At 41.9% G+C, this 25,214-nt stretch overlaps 1 protein-coding gene across 3 annotated transcripts; it reads left to right on the top strand.

The window, feature by feature from the left end:
* The first annotated feature begins 611 nt into the window (after positions 1-611).
* Positions 612-24,081, top strand: hs3st1l1 (heparan sulfate (glucosamine) 3-O-sulfotransferase 1-like1). 3 transcript variants are annotated; one of them, XM_067474231.1, is made up of 2 exons: positions 612-1,029; positions 22,489-24,081. In XM_067474231.1, the coding sequence occupies exon 2, from the start codon at positions 22,693-22,695 to the stop codon at positions 23,632-23,634; it is 942 nt and encodes a 313-aa protein (XP_067330332.1). In that variant the 5' UTR covers positions 612-1,029; positions 22,489-22,692; the 3' UTR covers positions 23,635-24,081. The 3 variants fall into 3 exon arrangements, with proteins under 3 accessions (XP_067330332.1, XP_067330334.1, XP_067330324.1); XM_067474233.1 differs by lacking the exon at positions 612-1,029 and adding an exon at positions 1,070-1,659; XM_067474223.1 differs by lacking the exon at positions 612-1,029 and adding an exon at positions 1,070-1,949.
* The last annotated feature ends 1,133 nt before the right edge of the window (positions 24,082-25,214 follow it).

Genomic DNA, 25,214 nt, shown 5'->3' with positions numbered 1-25,214 from the left:
TGTAAACCAGACAGAATTGACCAACACGGTCTTTACTAAAGATTCCTGAAGGCAGAAGGTAGGTACAGTAATGCATGTTCGATTTAGTTGGAAGGTACATTGACTATAGGATACATACAAAAATAGAAAGAAATCAGGAAGGTATTGAATATTTTTGAGATGTAACCCGGGATTTGTACATTTATAGCTTTTTTTTTTAAGCCTTAAAAACATGAATTGATTGGGGACTTCTTTGCATGGTCCAGAGTCAGGGACCTCCACTGGCTATTTCCACAGGAATATTATAAAATGATAAGATTTGTGATGCCTTTATGATTCAGGCCATGTTTTGTTGGTGTATTGTTCATCTACGTCTAATTTGAATTGGCTTTTCAATTTACTCTGATATAAATAATATTAATATGTAGTCAGGACGTTTACTATATAAATAATATGCTAGTTTAGTCACCAAGGATATGAAAGTTATAAGACAAGATATGATCCCTGCTATTCCCACAGAAATATATGTGACAGTGCAAGCAGCACTTCCTGCAGAAAGTGGATGATGTGATGGGGATTATTGCGTTAAAGCTTGAACTGCATCCCCGCTAAGGCAGCGGATTGCAGAGTATCAGTGAGGAGAGCACCTTGCCCTGATCATCTGACGGCACACGGCTCCTCCCCGCTCCCCTTCAGTCTGCTACGCAAAGCAGCGGCTTTAGGCACAACTCTACTCGCTGTTCCCTACGCAGGCTCGTCTGCGTGAGCCGGAGACGGAGTCGAGTTATCCACTTGAATAAAACCAGGACTCCGTTTCTTCCCCCCCACCCGGTGTCGGCTTTCAAATGAATCAGTGATGAGAGAGCCCGAGAAGGGAGACGGACGCGTTTCTTCTCTGTGGACCGGCGGTGCGCAAAAGTGCGCTCCATGGTTCAGCATCATCATCATCATCATCATCACCACCCTCCGCTCCACGAGATCAGCCCCGAACCAAGAGGCGCGCTGAGATCCCCAGCCCCAGCAGAACCCCCCCCCCCCCCCCCGTTCGAGGTAACCAGATTTTTCTCTAAAGACCTTCTCTACTTTGTCTGTGTGAAACGCACGGCTCCGGATCGACGCGGCGGATCGCACTCGCACGCTTTTATGCAACACTCGAATCTCCAGTGTCGGACAAAAAGGAGGTTTCATGCTTTTGAATTCACGGGCGATTAATCGATCAATTATTAAGCTGGAATAAATCCACTACGGCCTTGCAGCGAGCGGAGTCTGACATTTTGAAACAAGATCACTCATTCATGGGAAACGAGTGCGTTGTCTTTCCGCACAGATCGCATTTAAATCCGCTGTAATGAGTATTGATCAAACTAATTAAAATGCTACATCTAATAAATTAGCTTTCTAAGCTCCCAAGAGCTCGTTGTGGTCGGGAGCCTCACCGACTGGGACACACGCAGGCAGCCTAATATTACCACTTTTGATGGCATTAAAAGTTTTGACTGTAATGTGCAAAGTTTAAACATCCACTGATAGAAGCTCCACTAGTGGTGCTGGAGGCTGATGGATGGAAACTGAAACATGTCACATGCTACTGCGTGCTGGTGTGAAAGAGTGTGATCAAGTCACAGCATGGAGCTCATCAGACAAGGGGAACTAATGATAATTGCCACTCTCTCCTGCATGGTAATATGTAGCCTTGATGTAGCATTGTTTTGCCCTTAGCATCTCTTCTCCTCTCTGGTGTCAGAGCTACAGTAGTGAAACTCCAGCGGCCATGCATCAACGTCACGGGATGCAAATTTGCCACAGGTTGTGCAATTCACCTTTAATAATGAGCCTGTGGGTGTTGCCTTGTGTGAGCTGCTGCTTGTGGCTGCAGGATTTCTCAAAGGTACAAGCCAGCGTTTGACTGACATGCTGTTTCGTGGAAGCCGTCCTGTCCTGTCCCATGGCTTCATGTGGGCTTTAATTTGGTGGGTTTGTGGTGGAAACTTTTTTTTTTTTTTTTAGAGGCTTAGTCATAGGCAACACGTTGAGCTTCAGACGGTGAGTAAAGGAAAGAATAAACACTACCTTTTCTGCTAATCGGTACACAGCAGGCCTTTGTTTCAGTGAATCACCTTGTAGAATTCACACACTATACAAATGTTTTAGAAAGGTTGGCGTTAATGACTGTGCACACAAATCTTAAGGCATGCAACGTAAATCAGGCGGCGGGGTTTTAAGAGTTTTAAAAGAAATAATAATTACACGTAGAATCTCAAAGGACAGAGGCGTTTCCCTTTGCGACTTCGAGAACCTTTATTGTCGTTCTAAAACACGAGGACAAATCTAAGAACTGAGGCCCTGGTAACCTGGCTGGACCGGGGAACTCGAGAAGCCGCTGCACTCCTGCGCGCCGCCGCCATCTCTCAATTTCTAGTCAAGAAACTAATTACATGTGAGGTTGCACGCGTACTGACACCAAAGGTCAAAAGGTCACAACGAAAGAGGGTCGACCTGGTTATTTTTCATATCCGACTAAACAACATAAATAGAGGCTGTTTCTGTGTCGATTAACTGGGACAGATGTTGTGTTTGCGTTTGTTTAAATGTGTGAGTAAAGTCAGAGAAAAGGCAGCCGCCTGCAACGTCTGTGGGATTGTCCTGACAGTAAGTGCTTAAAAGTGTGGTTGGATAGATGATGGCGGTTTGGGGAGGTGTTACGATTTCTAAGTCCCCAAAGGAAACTCAAGGTGTCTCAGTGATGTAATGTCTGGACAAATATACAGCACCAGTGGATGTTAGACCATAACTCGAGGACGATTTCATGTGGGAAGGCTAGAAAGTGGTAGGGAACAAAATAGTTGCTTGTGTACTATTGGTATTGTTTTTTTTTTCTGATGGAGTTTATCCAGTTGGCTCCACTTGGGCATAGAGGGGGTGGGAGTGAAGAGCAACAACACAAAAGTGTGTTTTCTTTTCCTCCAGATTTCCTAATCAAGAACAATAGAAAATAACAAGAGAATGTAATTCATATTTGATAGGGCCTATGCTTGTTGAATTAAAGGCTGACAACCATTAGCTGTGGCACACACAGGGATATTTATTAAAAATGCAAATGAATTCTGCAGTTTCCTACTTTGTGTTGTTGATGGGGTCGGCGTATTAAAAAGTTTCCACAAAAGAACCAGTGAGTACTGTTGAAAATGTGCTTGATTCAATCTCAAAGCCTTCAAGAAATTACAATTTACATCTTAGTTATTTGCTATGACATGTGTGCTTATTTGGTCAAGCTTGTAATTATCAAAAACCTTTTACAACCATCATTTTTCTCCCTTTTTTTTTTTTGTTAGTGCTGGGATCCGGGAGGGCTACATTTCCCCTTATGTATGTACCGGGTGCAGACCCATAAATTTGCATGGGTCTGTGGCGCCAAATTATTGCAGCAGACGGCGCATGCAGCTACGGCAAGCCCCGAGGGGAAAACATGTCAGTCATTCGACACCTGCACTAATTAAGGCAAGCTAAATTTTGTCACACAATACTCAAGTGAGTTCTTAACACAAATTAGAGTTGAAATACTTTAATTTATATGACTGACACTTGGTCTTGTAACATTTAAAAGTAGAGTAGGTTGCCAGACACGTAGCCAAATGTATTTTGAGAAAGCAGGTGCCAACGTAAACTCAATTTGTGTTAAACTTGCAGGAATGACAGTACAGAATAGTATGATGTTCTTTTTTGGGGGGCAGCACTGACCCCTGACTCCAGGGGCACCATTGAAAGGTAGAATTCTGGGCCCCCAGACACTCAGCCCTCCTGCCCCACTATACAATACAGTAGTTACTAGTTTTATGTGTACTAGTGGTGAGTAGTGGGTTTATTCCAGGTGTCACAGAGTTTTGACAAAAATATGAACCAAAATAGGAAGTTTTAAGCTACTTACTGGTTAGCTCCATTTCTAAATGCTGCCGGTGTGTGTGTGTGTGTGTGTGTGTGTGTGTGAGATTGTGAGTGTGAATGGGTGAATAAGAAGCAGTGTAAAGCACCTGAGTGCCAATAGGTAGAGAAGCGCTATATAAATGCAGAACATGTACAAGTTACTACTATTTGACAACTGCATTTTACTCCACCGCATTTATCTGACTGCTTTAGTTGTTTTGCTGATGCAAGTTATTTAAACAAAGTAAAATCATGTAAATAAATGTATTATTGTGGATAAACCTTATGTCGGGAGATTAAGTGCTTAAAATCCTATAAGTTCCTATAATCCAGTATAATCAGAGGCCTGTTTCATTCTGAAACAGGTCACTCTACAATTATTAGTACTTTTATTTTGGTAGCATACTTGGATGCTAATACATTTGTACCTTTACTTAGTAAGCTTGCTGCCTTTACTTTGAAATTTGAAGCTAGTCATTCTAGCTTGATATACTTCATTTTCTGAGGACAGGATTCAAATGTAAGAGCCCAGTGAGTTCTCTCAAATATAAATATTGTAAATAACCATGCATGTTAAACAATAAAAATATAACCTATGATTTAGGGAACTTTTAAATTTATATTTCCTCACACACAGACACACACACACACAAAAAAAAAAACTAGGAGTATTTAAATTCATCACCAAATTTGACCTTGCTTGAACTGAGTTCAATGGGACAGTGTGAAGCGGCTTCCTCTTGTTACCGTAGCAACGGCAATTATGAGGTTCAGGTATCATTATTTCCTGTACTTCCCAGTTAAATAGGAGTTGTCAGCTGTCATGTGCTTGATGAGTGACTTTGATCCGAGCTAATGATCACTCTGTTCCTGTCAGAGCTGCGGGATTTCTTCATCACGCTCTGAGCCTGAGCAGAACGTGTGCATGGCTTTGAGCTGTTTGACCCCGCAGATTCTCAGTTATGCCGCTTACTAGATTTGGGATATTATGGCTCGGTCAGCCGTGCAGAATCACTCATCCAGTATTGTGATGGTAATGTCGTACAGAAGCTGATTTTTGTCAGTGCCTGTAGAGTTGGACGGATCCCCTGTCTGCCTCCCCTGCGGCTTGATTACCGATCAGACTAACATTTCATATCAGCCTTGTGGGGGAAAATTAGAGGATTAGCAACAACTTCATGCTTATTCCCTGCGTATCTTCCAGGCTTCCAAATCCTGTGGAAGCCATTGTTATTTTAAGTAGCTTGGCAATTGAGCGTAGACGCAAGCGCTAATTCTTCTAAGTCCTTGGAGATAGAGAACATCGAAAAGCTAGTATTTTGAAACTACCTCCCCCTGCTATTCATTCTCTTTCATGGTGTGAAAGTGAGCAACTGAGAGAGGGCCATGAAGCTGGCTGCCAGGACCTCTTCACTTCAATCCTTGGTTCATACATAATAGATAAGTCACAGTAACTTACAGTACAGGGGCATAACTAGGCTAATGCCCAGATTTGCATTTTTGTGCCAAATTCCATAATTCATGAGTGTGCAGCAGGCAAGGATCTGGTGCAAAGATCCACATTGGTCCATATGTTGCACGCTCTCTATCAAGGGATGATACCAACCATGTGCACAAATGACAAAATATTAAAAAGCAGCATTCAGGCTGTCATTGCCAGGCACTCGGGGGGCTGCGTCTTCATCATCAAAAGCCTCAGAAACTGAGCTCAGCCTTTGGGAGAGCCTTTTTAAAAGCACATCGATGTCTGAGGACACAATCAGACAACAGGCTTTTTCCTGCTTAATTTTTGGCCTCTCTGAAATAATAGGACAGGGTGGGGGGTGGGGGAGGGGGGGGGGGTGAAAAAAGAGGAGACAGCAGAGGGTGGTGACACCTTCGACTGAACATATTTCACAGGCCACTGTTTCATCGAAGGGGTTCACGAAAGCCTGACGCCACCGTCATCGGCAAGTGTTACGAAGTAGATTTATCCTTCCTCTTGATGATGGACTGTCACAGTTATTTATTCCTTATAGGACCTTTGTTCTCTGCCTGCCTCAGATGAGTGGGCACACGCCAGCCCGATTATTGGTGATTCTGTGTAATACTTGCTTTCAACCATCACTATATATACTGTATATACGTATATATACATACACTGATGTCTTGTCGAATTTGTTAGATTATTGGTATCTTTAGCTTGGAGAGATCACGACCCCGTCATGTGGAGTGACATTTATTTTGAATCAGATGCCTCCACTCCACCATACTGCATCTATCAATTTATTATGAGTGGGTGTGTGCGGTTTTGTCGGGCTGAGGAAAGGAAAGTAACAGATAGTGGTCTGTCTGTTTGGGAAATATGTTCCTCATCTGTCTGGTGGCCTGAATGTTTAAGTAACAGTTTAATTAAAGTTTTTTTTTTTTTTTTTATTGCAACAAGGCCTATACCCTTCATTTAGATATTTTAGGATAATCAGGGCAGCTGAAGAGGGACATAAATCTTCGGAAATGTTTTCCATATCAAAAGGAGCCGGGAATTGATGAATACTAATTTTAAAAACATCAAGTGTGACTTGCCAAAGAACCACAGTAGTGTAATGTTCGTTTAGATTTACTTTGCAATGTCGCTGGAGCAGTTTTCATCCTGTGTCTTCCTCTCTTCCTCTACACATTACTGGTAGAAGTTTTACAGGAACAGATGAAAACTCATGAGAACACAATGTGAAGCAGTGGTTGGTCACTGGAAACAACATTAGACACATGTTCTAAAGGTGAATATCTTTATTCCTACAAGTTTAATACAAATTGAGTTTACATTGGCACGTGATTTCTCCAGGAGATACATTATGCTACATGTCTGGCATCGTACTGTACTTTTACGAGACTAAATGTCAGTCATATAAATTAAAGTATTTCAACTCTAATATGTGTTAAGAACTCACTTGAGTATTGTGTGAAAAAATTTAGTGACATTGATTCGGGTCCCTGTGGAAAGATGAGATGTCTAACAAATCTGGGCTTTAATTGCCCAGTTAAGGCGAAAGAGAGGAGATTTTAAAAAATTACGTCACAGATCAAACTTTGATAAGCAAAGCGATTGTTGATGGCCAAACAGTCAACAGCTCCTAGTTTGAAGTAAGTATGTATTGAACAGACGCTAGTTACCAGAGAAAGCTGTGTGATGAGTGTTAATGATGCTGCTTATTGATGAAGCTCAGCAGCATCTTTCGCGGCTGTCGCTGTCCAGGGTGCTGAACGAGATGCCCAGATGATCCCTCCCCTCTTTTTCCCATGTGCAGCTCGTCTAAAAAATGTATTTGTCAAACGTCGAGCATTGCAACAGAGCTCGAAAGCGAGGATTTTAATGCCACAGAATGATGGTGCACTTACAGAGAACAGTAAATAAATATTTAATCAATTGGTAGCCTTGCATCTGTGAGCGGCCACATTGCAGATATTAAAATGTGTTGCTTCCTGTTACAAAGAGAATATTGCTGCTCATTTCCCCCTTTTCTGCACCCTGGTGTCACCTTACTGTAAGACGATAAAAGTGGGGAATCTTTCCACCTTCTGCCATTTCCAGAGGCTCTGAGCTTCAAGGAGCCTTCATACAGTGTTGAAGCAACTTTGCCTTTTGTGAATGGATTGTGCCCTTTTTAGCAAACACACACACACACACACACACACACACACACACACACACACACACACACACACACAAAGACCTTGTCATGAACACTATTCTCCGGTACCCTTGTTGAAATTGACACAGTGGCAGAGAGTGTTCACTGTAGTCTAAGGTCATTGTCATAGCTTTAACGATTCAGCATTTTTAGAATAGTCCACATTGTAATAGAACATTTTATGTGAAGAAGCAAAGTATCGTACAATAACTGACCGACGAGTTGATAAGGAAAACCAAAGTTAGTTGCAGCCCTACAATATTATGCAATGCAAGACTAAAACAAATACTGTCATAAACACTGAATTTCTGCTTCCAGCTCCTCAAACATGATGTTGTATCCACCAGTTGGAACTGGCGATTTTCACTCTTATCTGACATGACATACGTTATTACATTATTTTTAAAAATAGTTTGGAAAATAATCACTAGGCTATCTAACAATTGAAAAAAGATGTGTTAGTTGCAGTCCCACGATAATGAAGTTCAGCTACCACAGCTTTAATATCCACTGGGGCTGATGCTTAGCTTTGCCTCTCACACACAAACAGGCTGCCAGCTTGGTTGGTGGTGGTTGTCACTGCTGTGTGCAGCCTAAGGACGACAACTGCAGATTCCTGCTTAGGGCTAAAAAACCAACACTTTTATTCTTTACCCATTATCCGTGTATCCTCTCCGTTGGTAGCGTTATTGTATCGATGCCTGTTGCTCCAGCTTGTTTCAGCACTAATCTGTTTGATTTTGAAAGTGTCGTTTATCAGAATATAAAGATATAATCAGCGTACTTCCCCCTAAACAGCTGAAGCACTTTAAAGCGTATTCAGACATTGGACACATTGAGATTAACATTTGAATGCATCCATGTCCTTTTTCAAATGTGTTTACATATTTCATTTCAGCTCATATTTGCATACAAATTCTAATCTTGTAATTACATCATTTGTTGTTTCCGCAAATCTGTTGTATATGTGTGTAGCAGATGTTCGGCGTGTTTATTTTTAAGTGTTTATTGTTTGATCAGTTAATAAGTAGGAGCAGCCATAATTTGAGTGTAAGAGGATAATGATGATCATTTAATGTTTTTTTTTTTTTTTGCTCTTAGTTGTTATCATCTAAGCAAAAAGCCACATTATCTCATAAATGAGATTTTAGCAAATAACAGTAATAATATTACGCTGCCTGAAATGATTCGAAAAAGACTTGCACAGAGATTTTGGTTTGTTTGTTATTCAGTGCTTTAAGTCAGGGCGGATGATTCATTTGCAATGCATCTTGTCCCTAATCTGTATTTCAATATTCATGTATTGCTGTAAATTAGCAGTCACCATTTCACTCTAAAGTAAATATTTCATGGCCTGCACGCAAAGCATATGTTCCGTTTATGTGTGCATTTTCCCATTTTGGAAATACTTATGCTAATGGTGTTTTGCTTCGTATTTGCTCATATTTGCAAATCACGTCGGGGAGCTGACAAACAGATTGGTCCAAATATGTGATCTAAACTATTTGTAACACAGTACACATCCACATCAAGCTTTACAGAGGTTTTGAAAAGGTGTTAACACGGGTTTTCTAGGAGCATTTTTTCACGTTTGTCATCATATTTGATCAGATCTTAAAGCTGGTTTGATAAATGTGAGTGTGATAAAAAAATAAATAAAATAAAACTCAGGCCCAGCTCAGCCCAGTAAAACCTTGACAGACTTTGGCCTTCACCTTCTGAACGCGTTTTCATCACAGGGCTTCTCCTTTACATCATATCCCCTTAATAAACTGAAATAGGATTACAAGGTGTGGGTTGTGATCTGCTCCACAAGTCTGGAGCACAGTGGGGATTAGGTTTAGCATTTGATGTCAGCTTCTTAGGTTTAGAAGAAAAACATACAATCCTCATTTCATCACTATATGTAAAAGCAAAGCAAAAGTGGTTTGTGCCATTGTCTGCAAATGTGCTGGAAGTGACCTCAGTTTTATAGCTTGGTACTTTAATGGAGAGTTGTATAAAGGTTATAAAGGTTATATATTCTCTGATGAAACATGTTGAAACAGTCAAGTGACCACTTAGTTGACTGGCAGAATTAAAAACTTGTTTGCTTCTTTTACTTCTCACGCAGCTTGTGTGAGTTTCTTTTGCACTGTGAAACAATATGCAGACATACTTTAAGCCGTGAGTTTTTCAAATTACTTCAGTGGTTATTAAAATGAGCTGTTCTGACTTTTGTCTTTTGACACAATGGTGAAATGATGATGAGTTCCGGGAATAAGTTCATTCAACTCAATATTGACTGATTTCTCGAAAGTTTAAATATTAGCCATAACATCGATCTTTACGAGGGGAAATTTGGAAATTCTGAAACCAGTTGCACCTTTGCTCTGAGTCCCGGTTGCTCTGAGTGAAGCACGTAACTCACGCTGGGAATGTTTCGCTGCTTAGCTCTTTGTTATTCTGTCTCCAGGTGATTGAAGTCACTAGAGAAGCACTTTGAATTGTATTCTGCCGTGGCTCAGTTTGCACGTTAGCATTTTTGCAGCAATGATTTCCAGAGCAACAGATGCGTTTGCGTTGGCCTGTGATTTAATGCGGGGAGCACTCCACATGGTTAAAACTCATTGCCCAGCAAATTAAACCATTACATCCCTAGTTGGAGTTAAATATGGAGAAAATACTTATTTAATGTCTGATTACTCCCTAAACAATGGCAGCCACTCATTCCCACAAGTAAATTCTGTTTCCTTGCAAGATAAGTGTGGCAATTGCTTGTCAGGGTCACAGTGAAGGTTTATTAAAACACGCTTAGGACGCAAAATAATTCATGTGTTCGGATTCATTATGAGATGGCTCTCTAGTCTAAAGATTTGTCTTCGTTATCCAGCCAAGCACCACGCAGATAACGCTGCCTCATTTAGTTTCCAAGCCTCAATTTTCCCTGAATGATAATGCAGCCTTCTCTTTTGTGTGACTGTGGTAAAGACGGGCAAGCCATTTTCAATATGCACGCAGGATTACAAAGGTTAATCATCAATTTAAAGCTGATCTTTGTTAAATACCAATAGAGGCATGGTGTGTGCTCGAGGAAGATATGATCAAGTAAACCCCCCCCCCTCTATCTAAATGAAGTGAAAGACGGTTAATCTAGGGTTTACGGCAGGGGTTGATGAGCGATGAGGGAGGAGGAGGTGGATTGCATCACTTTTCTTGACTAATATCCTGTTGTCTTACTGTTTAGGAAATGTATTACTGGATTTTATTGGGCTAACCTCAGAAACTGTGCCCTACTTTCCATGTTGTGAAGCAGAATTATGTTTAAGAGATTTCTCACATAAGACTTAACGTGATTTCAGTCCCAACCTGCTTCAGTTTGCTCGGAAAAAAAAAAAGCCAAGCTCATATGTATCTACTCCTGCCTCATTGTTGCAATGGAGTTGAGATAATTATGAAGCTTTACAATTATGCAATCAATGATGAGATTCCACTTCCCCAGCCTGGGAAAATGTGTAATTAATTTTCTCCCTTTTTTTTTTTTTTTCCTCTCAGTTAATATGCAGGCTACTGGGAACCCGGGATCCTAGTCATTATCTGCACTGGTCTGGTGAAACACATCTGCCAAGTTGGCTAATTAAAATTTGAGCTATAGTTCCCGACCTTTTCATATTTGTCAAAGGTGGCACTATCAGAACAAAGTGTTACAAGATATAAGATGCTAGTAAAGAATCATGCGCGTGGTGCTGGACAGGTGCTGGATAGTAGCTTAAAAAAAGTTTCTAGTACATCATGCTGGCATCCTTCTACATACTATTTATTAGAAGGTCTGATGTGATGAAATACATTATCAGCATCTGAAAGAGTAACGAATAGAAGTGATGTAGGGATATCGTACAAAATATCCCTCAGAACTGCTCCACAGCCAACAATCTTACTGTGGCTCACCGAACAGGACAGCAGCGGTGCAGGGAAATCGACTTTGAGAAGGATTAGAACGAGGCCCCGCCCTTCTGACTAATCGTCCATTTCGTCAGCAACACCTATTTCCCAGGATGCTTTGGAGCGTTTTGCAGTTTCAAAACGATGACTAACTATGGCACTGGGCAGAGTGTGCAGAGTGTAGCAGACACGCCTACTGTAGCTTCAGTGCCAAAAGTTGCATATTGTAGCTTTAAGTGAAGTAAAATATTGATCACACATTTTTCACGGCCCGCTGTCAAACTGGTCCTTCTGAGATGTTGTTCGGAAATTTGCAGGAAAATAAAAGTTGGATATTATTGTCATAAAAACTTTTTGAGTAATCGGCTCAGGCCATAACATTGCATTTCCTATTAATCTAAGTCACTGAAGTTCTCCTGGGGAGAAATTTACAATAATGGGAAATAGAATCAGCTCACCTTAATGGCTGAGGCAGTAATTCCATTGACAAGGTAGACTCCTTTAATAAAGATAAGCCCCAAGAAAATCAATAACCTGAACTAATTTCAAAAGGACTCAGACTCGTCTAGACAAACACAGCAGTCCCAGCTAACCAAACAAGCCTCGCAAGCCCCATTTTTAAAGCCCTTCTCGTTGGTGTATCTTTCACAACACGCTGAGGTTGTTTTCTCCGTTTTGCTACAACACACAGCAGCCGGGCAGGCCAACAAGCCACCCTGCATTTGCCCTTTCTCCAATTCTTTTTATTCCTCCACTAGGTCTCGGATGCCAGGTCCACAAACTTCTCTAATTAAGAATTCGTCTTCAGCAAATTCCCCCATAAAATGTCCCTCGCTGCAGAACGCGGGGTGATAAAAGGAGTTATTGGACCAGCGACCTCTTTCGCCTCTTATCTCCCATAAACACTTCAGTTGGTTTTACAGGGCCATGGAGGCAATGGAACGAGCAATAAGCCAAGGGGGGATATTGTGGGCACTGATGACTTATTCATGAAGAACGGCGCAACAAGAGGGCACAAATGAAATTGACAGTGAGGAGTCATCATGCTATGAGTTGGTATTAGTGCCGATAAGACTTGTCTCACACTTGAAGTTGATTCATCTCTGGCCTGAGCTTCACGTCAGTGTTGCAGCACAGCGATTTTTAAAAGGAAAAAAAAGAAAAATAATGCTCATTAGCTTTAGCAGGGCTCTAACATTAGCTCATGGATTTAGGATCATGCCAGCGGAGGCAAATCTGCTGTAAAAGTCACCTTGATGATATGACATGTTGTTTTATTCCTTCTATCCTCTTAACCTGATTCTGTCACACACCCATAGCTGCACATGCACTGATATTGTCCTTAGGTCTTTTGCTGTTTTAAATGGGCCTGGTGTCTTTACATGCAGCACTTACTCTGTTTCCAAGTGCATTAGATTCAGTTAAAACCTTGTTTCTTTTTTGGGGTTTTGGTTTTTTCGACCAAATCTCATCTCAGTCTGTGCTCTAGTGATTTTAACTGATGGCACATCCCACCTCTCCATGCAGGTTGAACACCAGAAGGTAGAATTGCATTCAAACCGCTGCTCGCGCTGGCAGAAAGAACAAGAGGCAAAAGTAAAGACGTAACAGAGAGCGCCAGTACTTGTGGGCATCCTTTCTTGAAAATGCCTGTAAACAGAGGCTCACTGGCTTAAAAGCAGATGTAAAGCCCAGCTGGCATGAAAGTTTCTATCTCGTCTCTGGCAGATCGGAAATTTTAGGCCAACCAGCAGCGGCGGCGCTACGCATTCAATGGTGTGGAGCTGCAAACATTGTAATGATTGAGCGTATGGCAGCCGCGTGGAGCCGCATGCTCCCTGATCTCTGCCCAGTCAGACCTCTGAACCACTCTCTGCTTCAGAGGCACAGACTCAGCACGAGGAAATGGAGCTAGAGATTGTGATTATAGATAAACACTTCCTTATGATCTGCTTTTCCCTGCAAGCAGGAAATTACGAGGAAGTTGCTCATAGTTGAGCTCAGAGGCAAATGATTTTATTTGCCTCCACGGTGCCGGTGTGTGCAGTAACCAGCTGTGCTCAGTAAATAATGCTGAGCACGGTTTGTGTACAATTAGTGGTCATTTTGACAAATGGCTGGTATATTTGTGGTTGACTCAAGGATCATTTTTCAGAAACAATTTTAATACTCTTCAGTTGTTTAATTAAAATTGGCACATTGGTTTTAATTTAAAAGTAAACCTTTGGTCCAGTCGTGATGCTTTTTTTCAAACACTGTGATTAATGCATCACGCATTTCAAAGGTGAGGTTTGTTTTGTCATTCAGGGGTTAAAAAAATAAAAATAAACAGTTATCGTTTCCTGTAAGTCCTTCTGCTGCTCATGCAGTTTAAATTATTAATCAGGATTTTTGTTAAAGAATCAAATAATTTTTAGTTAATTAATTGGTTAATGTTTTCAATTCCAAGATTAAATTTTTCAAATAAATAGGTGCTTATTTTTACAGAAATACAATAAAAAAAAAAAACATGAATTAAGACGTTTAAACAACAGAGCATTGTAATTAAGCTGACATAAATTTGTAAGTTGAACCAACCACTTGTATTCTCCACAAAAAAGTTTCTATAACATTTAATCGTAAGAAGAATAAAATGCGTTGTGAGGTAGTAATTTATAATGAGAACTGTTTTTTGGTTTAAAATCTTAAAATCCCATTGTGAATGTTGCTTAAGGACTTAAAGTCAAATTTGGAAAACTCATGAATCTACCCTCTAATGACGTATGTCTTATGTTGCCGCAGTTGTTAAAAAAAAAATGACTTGGCAAATTTCAAAGTCACACAACGATAAATGACTAAATCCCTGCAACCCACACACAGTCCAAATCTTCTCTGATTAGGTTACAATCAATGACCAGCATGTGAAGCGACACCTTGAATTACTTATGCAGATGAGCAAGCTTGATATTGTGAAAGTCCGAGTTCAAGGTCGTTGGCCGCGTCTAAATGACAATCCAGAAATGTTGTGGCTGTCAGCGATGCTCTTTCCATTCCTGATCTGCATATCTCATAGTTACGTTTGACTGATTTGCCAAGTGCACGTACTGCTCAAACAAATGACACCAATGCACTAATGTGACAGTCGAGTCATGTAGACTTGGGGGGGGTCGGCCGACTCTCTCCCACTAGATCTGAGTTTTCTGACTGTCAGTAAGTGACTATGGTTTTGCTGCAGTTTGTTGGAGGATTTTCAATTTTGTCTCAGCTCACTATGTATCTATACTATGCTCCTTCATGTTTACTCGTATGCTGGCATATGCAGAACACCGCAACCAACACCAACACATCTAACTGAGTAATACTTCTATATCTGGTGCGAGCAAACGGGTGACACCTTAATGGGAAACAGTTCTAAGTGAAATGCATTATTATTAGCCTGCTAACTGCAGCCAGCTGTAGAATCAGTTTAGTGCTTGGCAGCCGTCGGCACATCACAGAAGGTCCAAATATACTAAACCTCAAGTTCTGCATAGCTGAATCCATATTTGTGATGATGGGAAAACACTGGCGGGTCCGTGGCGTGTTCCTTCCAACAGGATGCTGCTGTGCCAGAATAAGAACAGTCTTCCAAGTTATGCAGAACTGCGCACACCAGCTGTAGTTTGGCCAAAAAAGCATGAGATCTAAATTGACCTCAAAGAAAACACTTCTACGGTACCGTAGTTGAAATTCTTTTTCACAGTCTGTGCCCTGCCCTCAAATGCAGCTTGCACAGTGTGTAACTCGAGACTTAGCTAAGGTGGGATTACACTCTGTGTGTTACTTAATGTTTTTATCGGCTGTAAGATTGATGCTGTTTAATAATCAACACTACAAGATTGCAAAATCTCTGAACCTTGTGCATTTTTGCTCATCAGAGCTGCGATATCTTTGTCAGCACCCAGCAGGCCTTCCCATAGTTTTTTCTCATTAAACTATTCATCAGATCAGCCTCATCAAAGATTAAGAGCATCCTCACAGTTCATTACAAGATGCCCTGCTTTTTATTTGATGAAGTAATTCATCCATAATGTATGTGTATATTGCAGTTTGCAGAATGCCTGCGAGACAGGAGACCAGCATCGCCTTTTCCAGAGTCTTAGACCCGAGAAGAGAGAATAAAGTTGGTGGATTTCAAAGTGTTCCCTCTGCGATAAACTGTGCAGCAATTGCTTTACATGGGGAAGATCAAGCTCATTGTGCGAGCGAGTAAAGTGTTGATGGGGAAAACATGATAAGAATTACAGTAGCATTAAATTGGTGAAGCAGAATTAGCTTTATCTTCGTGTTGGTGATGAGGAGCTTATTGCAGTGGGGGGATCCAGACGCTGTGGAAAGCATAGGTGCTTTATCAGAAGTGGCAGCCTGAATGAGGATCATTGGGCCACTCTCTGATTGAATTCCCTCTCATAGTCTGCTGTTGTTTCTGACCGAGCGTGGAATAGTTTCCTGAGTGAGTCAGCTTCCCTGGGATTGGTTGCCTCCACTCATCCAAGGGTGATGAGCAAGTCAGCTTATTTAATCAGCGAAAATGCCTCGTGGGAATCCAGACAACGTCGGTTGACGCTTAAAATGAATCTCAGAGCACTGACAAATGTCAAAGCTAAACTGGAGAAAGAGGGAGTTCGGTGACGTAACACAGGCTGCTAGAGCAGTTCTCTGTCGGCTGAACAATGGTGGGTAATTTGAGGGTTATTACCTCGGTGAAGTGACAGTTCGCACATCCACGCAGAACCTTTTGACCCCTGTAATGTCTGCCATTAAAAAAAACTCAAGACTTCTTTCAATAATGCCGGGACACGACTGCTGATACAGATCTTCACACAAATGTTTCCAGTACAGTATAAACATATATACAGTATATGTTTATGAGGCACAGGCCTTTATCAAGTTGGGTGGCTCACATGCTTTACTTGTGCACAGATGGCAGTGGGCAGAAGGATTAGTAATTGGAAGAGATAGTGTTTGCACTGCAAGAAAAAAGAAGCTGAAAAGGTCGCTATACTGTGAAGCTTTAACTCGGTGTATAGATGATCGCTCTTAAAAACCCTGTAATTAGTGCCTGGGGCCACATGTGTCTGGGTGTACTAGCAAATGACAGATTACACCCTCTTCCAGTCCATAATGAATGCCTGCGCTGACATGTGGGTGTGGATTAGGTCATTGTCTTACTCATATGCGCCAGAAATAGCCAAATATTGCTTTACCATCAGAGCCGCAGTATAAACTCCTCTCAAAACAAGGAAATGTGTCGCTATGCGAAATGCTGCTTGGGTGTCAGATCTGTCTCACCCAATATTAGATAACTCCTGCCTTAATTGTGGCGTAGAGAAAGCTTGTTTGTGGTACTGTCCATTCGCTGCGTTGATTTGGACGTAAAGAATGCATTATATCACCATGTAGTATATTTAGCTAAGGGAGACAAAGCCACATGTATCATTTAATGGTGAGACATCCATCATCATCAGCCCATAGTGATGGTTTGTTAGGTCACCTACAATCCACTGGCTTAGTTACTGTGACAGGGCCCTGAGGGCACACCTGTAGGCGATGGAAATGGAATGAGAGCAAAAACGGGCCCTTGTCCTTCAAGCTACAAAAGACCGGGAAAAAAGAAAATCACGATCACTTCATTGTACAACATTATAATAAAATGGAATGATTATAAAGAAATACATATACCAGTCAACTCATACCAAATACTATTTACAGTGCTTAAATTATATGAAGTTATTTTTGAGTTACTTATCCACCAGGGGGCTCTAGAGGAGAGTAGTAGTAGAAGATGGGCTCCAGTGACTTACTTTCATGATATATACATGAACTAGCTTAGATCTCATCAACAGGAGTGAACCTTGTTTTTGTCAAAGTGAGATTATGTTCTCCAGACAATTGTTTGAATCATCAAGTTGACAAGGGGAAGGTCTATGCAATAAAGTAGTCTGGGGAGGAGAAACACAATCACATAAGAAGAATATGATGCTTACTCAAAGCAAAGATTTAAACGTGTCACCTTTTTGTGCGACGCCATCCACTGCAGTAGCAAGATCTCTGACGTTTTTCTCAGGAGCTTCTCCTCTTTTACCCTTGGCCACTAAATGGGTCCATGAGGCAGCAGGGGGGTTAAATGCCTTGTGTTTGTGCCCCTCAGTCAAGGGCAATCATGTTGACGCTTTTAGAAAAGGGAGAGCATTACTCATTCCCACAGTCGCACGTTGCTGCCCAGCCTGGAGATTGAAAGTGGCACCTCTCTTTTCCCAAACTGCCACAGTCTCCAACTTATCCACCCGCCAGTAAGTGGTTGTAATATACCAGTAATCTAAATAGATGGGAAGCACTCACTCATTATTTCTTCACACACGGTCAAGCTAGCTGTGTGGGAGAATTGAAATGCTCGGCAGTGTTGTAGATGCTCCTTTAAAATCCTTTGCATGTTGAAGCAGGCTGTGTTTTTAGTGTTTTGGATGCTGAATTTTTTTTTTTAATGGACTTTTCTGCCCCAAAAGGAAACAAATATATTAACAGTTTTCTTCGTAGCTTTTGACCGAGAAGAGTGTTGCATGAGTCACATTATTGTATTTAAAAAGAAGGAAAAGATGCATAATTGAACCTGAGCCTCTGTGACGAGTTAAAGACCCAAGTTGTTGAAATAGAAATTAAAAAATTGAGCCCAAAATCACACTCGGAACCAAAATGAATCCATAATTTAAAAAAAAACCATCCTGTATGTGGGAGTAGAGTTTTCAGAGTAGCAGTTGGATGCGTGTGTGGGAGGAAACTTTATTGTACTGGGTTTTTAGAGGGTCTGTTGGGGAAAGTGTCTGAGGAAAAGAAGCAGTGGAGAAAGAAATCCAAATGAAGGTGAAGGCAGGGTCAGTGCACCTTGCAAGAGATCATCTAAGGCGCTGATTAGATAATGAGCTTTTTCAGGTTGCAAAACTCTGGGTGCATCACGCTGCTTTTCTCGTTCAAGCCTACAATTTGAAAACAAGCAGCTGGCTGCACCTTTTTAATTGTTACTAGGCAACAGCTAAATCACTGTCCTTAATCTAACCACCTAACTAAAGACGGCTAAACATTTCTAGGCAATAAACATTCATCAGTCCTCTAAACATCTGCATAAAAATGGACAGGCGGAGGGCACTTCCTCTGATTAAGGACAAGAGGCTGTTATCAAATATTTTGCCCAGAGAAACAGATACTGAGACTCTCAGTAAGTGGAGAGATGCACTGGCTAATCCACCTGCTTGATGGTCGCTTCATGTCTTATTCAAGTCCTCTGACTGAACAATGACACTGGGTGATTCTCTGCTCTAAGTCCAAACTTTTGTCAAGTGGAGAGATTCAGGTTGCTCCTGCAAAAAAGTGCAACAAGATGCTGAACGCTCATTGAAATGGTTGAACACAGACTTATCAGAGCCCCGTGTGTGAAAAATATTTCAAATGTGTAACGACTCAAAAAAGTGATTGATTTATACTCACTTGAAATCAATGCATTGAACTGCACGAACGCCATCTTTTCTAATCAAGCTTTATTGCAGTAATAATTATTTTGCACCAACATCTCTAATGAGAGCCCATTAAAAAAAAACTATACAATACCTGTTGCCCCTGCAGAATATCAATGAGGGTTTTGTTCTGTAGATGCATAGCGATTGTTGTTTGGGTTAATTAGTGGGAACCTGGTTTTCTGTGGTGCTGGGAACCCGTGGAGTCGTCCTCTCAGCCCGGTGGGACATAATGAATAGTGCAGAACCGTTGGCTGTGCTGTCTGCTCAGGCAGTAGGCAGCACTTGTGCTCTGCTGCCAGACAGGTGTTAAAGCCTAGATAATGGTCGGCAAGTGCAGCTTTCCCTGTGTGGGGAGCCTGCGTATCTTGAGTTCAAGTGGAAATGCTGTATAGGTTTGACTCGCAGAGCTAATGCACGGCCAGCTAATTCAGTTGGAGTGAGCTAAAATTGGAATTCACATTTCTTTAGAGTTCATGGATGACAAAGTCATGGCCACTTTGCTCCCTGTCCTAATCTATTGTCCCCTCATCTGCAGGCAAACCATCATATAAAAAACAATAAAGGTGCAGCATAACACTGCTTTCCTGTTTGTTTCAAACTCCTGTGTTTGGACAGAAAATTGAATATTATGACACTGACATGTGACCGGGAGATACCGGATAAGACAGAAACCTAATTAGTTCAAATCTTATTGGCACATACTTAGTTAATACTGAACATTTCACCAAAGCCAGTTGTACTCTAACGTAATGTGTAGAGAATTAGGGAGAGGATGTAGGAAATGCACAGAAGCAAAAGACGCAAACCCTAGAAGCAAAGAGAAGTGACCAGAGCCAAGATTTGAATGTAGACTCTTGCCGTGAGGCAGCAGGGCTCACAATGAACCATCACAATCTCTGCTTCCAGGTCTCAGCGTGGCCACACTTCTCCCCGGCCAACCTGCGTAACCTTCCACTGGCCCCCACAGCGTCGGGCGGAAACAGTCTTGGTTAAGTGCTCTGCCAAATAGTGTGGCTGCCATGTGCTGAATGAAAACTCGAAAGATATTCATCAAGTGCTGAATAAAGCAATAAGACCCAGTGGAATGTGAAACAATGGCTCCTTCCAGGTGGTGGTGGTGCGGTGTGAGAGGAGTGGGGGGAATTGAATGAGACAGAAAGCTCGTCTGGCTGCCTGGCTGTTAGCATTGGACTTGGCAGCTCTCTGCCAGGGAAACGCTGACAGGCAGGAGCGCCTGTCACAGCACATAAGTGCTTCCTTGCACAACCCCCGGACCCTGTAGGGCAGTTCGGCTCTCCAGTGTTCAGCTCACAGGCCCAGTCCCCCACTCAGGCCGTGTTGTAGTGTGAAATGGGGCCATGTGTCATAGCCTTTATACAGTTGAAAGACTCTGTCAGGTGAGAGAAAGGCCACTGGTGACATGGTAGAAATGTGCTATGTCCTTTAACAGTGGTATTTAAATCCCTCGTGTATTTTTATTAATTAGAAAGACAATGTGTGACTTGATTGTATTTAGGGTAGAGACATAATAAATAATAAGTGTTGGTCACTAAAAACAACTCAGGTACAGATTTAGTCAAGGATATTTTCATGGAAACCTCACAACTTGATGAGCCACTTAAAAACATAATTTACTTGCAATTTGAAATCAAAGGTGGTAAAGTGACTAATTATGCTCGTTTTTTTGCGTTTTCAATTCCTAATGAGTACCTGCTCATATGATCTAAAATTAGTTTGCAACGGCGAATCGTTTTTTTTTTTTTTTCAGCTGTCGCCTCAGTTGTTGGCTGAGCATTTGCAGAAGTGGCCACAAGAAGATATTTCATCAGCTTTATTTTGCATAAAGGAGCAAAGAAATGTTCTGAATATTGTTTTATACAAATCCACTTCCAGAAAAGTTGGGACATCTAAATCTCTAAAATGAAAGAATGCATTGATTTCCAAATAATGTTAAATACAACAATAAATACAACATATCAAATGTTTTGTTTTCTGAAAAATTATTGCTCATTTTCTCCTGGATGACAGCGACACTTTGGGACAGTGGCAACAAAAAACTGGAAAAGCTGTGTAATGCTAACCCCCCCCCCCCACACACACACACACACACACACACATTGTAGAACATCTCACATTTATAAGTTAATTAGCAACAGGTCAGTAAAATTATTGTCCATGAAAAGCGAAGGTTCATCATGTGTTTAACGCCACAAAAAAGCAAACAATTTAGAGATTTTATAATCTGTTGTGGGTAAAAATCATATCATAATAAATATAGATTCAGTAAATCTGTGGGCCGACATTGAACAAAGTTATTTCAACTAGAATGAGACAAAGTGGAAAACTGTAAAAATATTTTAAATTTTTGGAGCATAATACTATATGCTGCCATTCTGGTGACGACTTTTTCAGGGAAGGTCTAAAATGTTTCAGCAATGTGTGTGTGTGTGTGTGTGTGTGTGTGTGTGTGTGTGTGTGTGTGTGTGTGTGCCCAGCAGTCTGTTCCCATGCAGGGAATATCTTGGTTGGATTAGATTACCTTACCGTGACCTTTGTTGTAAAAGCTGGATGTTTGCATAGCCCGACCCGGTTGCTTTGACTAGTACTGTGCAAAGCAGCAGCTCCCTCAGCTTGTTTTCCTCGGGAAAGTATCTGTAAACCTTCATTATTTTTTTTAGATTAATTCTTCGACTATTTCCACTGTGGCTTCTTACCAAGGAAGAAAACATTTTTAACATGGTACTTCCCGGTTAAGTCAAGGCAAATCGAGGGATAAGTGGCTGTTGAAGGCAAGAAAACAAGGCAGATATCAAACTATTTACAGTTTTTAAAGGAAAATAAAAAGGTGAAAAAGACAAAATAGCCCATTTTAACTATGCCACGAACGGTTTTCGTGGTCTACGTTTATCGCCCTGAAATCTGCTCCCTTTTACCGAATTCCAGTGGCTCTTGAGCTTGTTTAAGGAAAAAGAAATCATTTGCAATCATTCTTTTTCCCTCGTATGTTTTCAAATCTCAACTCTCTAAATCTCCAAAGGCCTTGATTCCTGCGCTCCAGGACGAGGCAAAGGGTATTGATTCCGGTGCGGATTTTGACCTGGTAAAGGAAGACAAAGCACTCTGTCCTCGGCCCCACTTGCATATCTCAGACACATTCTCTAACGAGCTGTCTGGCTAAATGTTTTTCGGCTGGAAAAATTACGCTATCAATTGAAAGTGACTTTATAGAGTGAGAGGCGTAAGCAGATGGGAAGAGGGAAGATGAAAAGAGACTCAAAGAAAGATGAATTGAGATTATCCTTTTGAGATGATGCACTTAGAACAGACATGGACTGTATTTATGGCTGGATTACTTTTTCAGGGGAATGAGAGATGTGCCATTTCATTATAATACAGACATTCATTCTGCTGTATATGCCTGAAATCTGAAAAGCCTTTTCTTCTCTTTTTGTTTTTGTGCTTCCCTACAGATGTGCTGTGGACTGCCGATGATTTCTCCTCCTCCTCCAGTTCATATTCAGCGGCTGACAAAGACTCGTCTTCCCACTGCTCTTGTTAACACTCAGCTCGCAAAGACAGATCTGGTCCGCAGCTAAAACACTGTTTTGTTTTGTTTTTTGGGGTTTTTTTTTTTGCCTCTGTGTCTGCCAGTCCTCACTCTTCAGTCCATCACCATGGCTTGTTTTCTGGCACCAGCCTTCCTGCTGGTTCTCCAGACATATGCTGCCCCACCCGATCTCTTCCAGGTAGGATTTGGTATAACACTGGACCCAATGGACCGTTATTCTGGACAACCGGCCAATATCTCTGGAGATATCCCTTCCTCACCACCCCCAGGAACTATCAAAAGAGCTCCCCACAGCATCATCATTGGGGTACGCAAGGGGGGCACAAGAGCACTGTTAGAGATGCTAGACATACACCCCGAGGTTGCTGTTGCTGCTACAGAGGTGCACTTCTTTGACTGGGATGAGAACTATGCCAAGGGCTTTGAGTGGTACCGTGAGTTGATGCCATACTCTTATCCACACCAGATCACAGTGGAGAAAACCCCGGGTTACTTTACATCAGCGCTCGCACCTGAACGCATCTGTGCCATGAACTCCTCCATAAAGCTGCTACTGATCTTGAGAGACCCCTCTGAGCGCGTAATCTCTGATTACACCCAGGTGTACTTCAACCGGCTAGAGAACCACAAGCCGGTTCAAGCCATCGAGAACCTGCTAGTGCGCAATGGTGCCCTGAATGTCCGTTACAAGGCCATTCAAAGGAGTCTCTATGACGTCCACATCCGTAACTGGCTGCGTCACTTCCCCCTAGAACAAATACACATTGTAGATGGGGATGCTCTGATCCGTGACCCCTTGCCAGAGCTTCAGAAGGTGGAGCGCTTCCTCAATTTGCCCCCCAGGATAGTATCCTCCAACTTCTACTTCAACCAGACCAAGGGGTTTTACTGCATCCGAAGTGATGGTCGGGAGCGCTGCCTGCATGAGTCTAAGGGTCGCCCTCACCCGGCCGTTAACAGCACCGTCCTCCAACAGCTCCGCTCATACCTAAAGGAACACAACCGAACCTTCTTCAGGCTGGTGAAACGCACCTTTGACTGGCAATAAGAAACTGAGATTACACTTCGGACTCAAAAGAGCCACAACCTTTATTGTGATGAGGGCAAAAAGGGGACATAAAGCACTTTACAGACTTCTACTGCATTTTCAAGCCCCCTTCCATAACCTCCTAATAACTGTGGTTGTGATCTCTGGTTTCTGCAGATCAGTTATATTTACACGATAATGCAAAAAAAAAATAAAAAAAGAGAGAGAGAGCGAGAGAAACTGTAACTAGCGGCCTAAGATTAAATGGGTAAATTTTCAGTCTGAATAAGTCATTCTGTCTTTGCTGGCAGCGTTTAAGTGATCAAATTGCAGCGAAAAACACGTTTGTGAAACTAATGAACTTTTTTTTTCTTCTCTCTTGTTTGATATTCTTGTTCTTATTAATAAATTGTTCGGCTTTCAAATGTATCAGAAACGTGGCATGTTTCTGTCTCGTTCTGCCGATCCCCCCCCAAAAAAAAGGCCCCCGAACTCTGTAACCTGTGTTATTTAAGGAGGGTACTAAGGTAGGCAGGGGCATTAGAATAGGTCTTTGATTTGCTGTGGTGGAAGGTAGACATTAATGCAAGGAAATGGGTACCCTGGAGCAGTGCTTTAGTAGTACAGGAATCACTAATGACTTTGGACATTGAAGTTAGCCTGTGCCTGCAGCTAAATCAGTCAAATCTCCATAGTCAGCAAGCTCAAATCCAGGGAGCTTCCGTTGCGTTTTGCCACAGCTCTGTTCAACAATTTTCTCAGGTGTTAAATGCCGACATTAAATTATATGGCCAACAGGGCTGGAAATCGTTTAGAAATGATACCGTATCTGGTGTGGAGGTCTTGTCTACATGTTCACATCACACTTACCATGCAGCTTTCCCAGAAACATCCTGTCGTGTCCTATACACGACAGATAGACACGGATCGTGTTTCTTTCATTGATTAGGCTTTAAACAGCAGCCAAAGCTACAGCTCCACTGGGGACTGATATTCATGTGATCTCTCAGCACTGTCTGCTGGAATAAGCACTATAACTCTCCTGAGGCAAACAGCCATTGATGCTACATTGAATCTATATCCAGAACATGGGAGGGGGCATATCACTGTGGGCTATACAGAAATGTGCTGAATATTTATATGAATACTGCAGTTCATCAGGGATCTAGGCTTTTAAATTAGAATCAGACTAAGGAATTAAGTGACGTTCTGCTGGATGGCAAAGTCAGAGTTACGTGAAATCATCCATAACTCGTCTTGCGTAGGAACTCTTCTCCCTTCTTGTTCACCAGGGGATACTTGGACCCCCGAGTAACTCATGAGGGAACAGTGTGGGCAAGTGTGCATAAATGCGCGCTTTCTAGGATCCCCTCTGTCAGTGCACGCACAGGTGAAGGCCTCGTGACAGTTACCTTGTGACCCTGGCTGATGCCTGTCGGCTCTGGTACGTACCAGCCGACCGCTCATCCAGAAGAGAGCGAACTGTCCTGCAGCACAAGCAGCCTCGCTCCTCCGCCACAACACACATATATAAACACATTACCAATCATTCCCAAGGTGTTACACTGGCGCAGCACAATGTTTTCATTAAGCAGGTGGGC

This window comes from Channa argus, chromosome 1 (assembly GCF_033026475.1).
Source record: "Channa argus isolate prfri chromosome 1, Channa argus male v1.0, whole genome shotgun sequence".
Lineage (NCBI taxonomy): Eukaryota > Metazoa > Chordata > Actinopteri > Anabantiformes > Channidae > Channa > Channa argus.
Note: the sequence above shows the minus strand (reverse complement) of the source record. Positions and strands in the feature narration are given on the sequence as shown.

Excerpts from the sequence above, each read along its gene's own strand:
- hs3st1l1 (XM_067474231.1), top strand. The coding sequence starts at position 22,693 with ATGGCTTGTTTTCTGGCACCAGCCTTCCTGCTGGTTCTCCAGACATAT.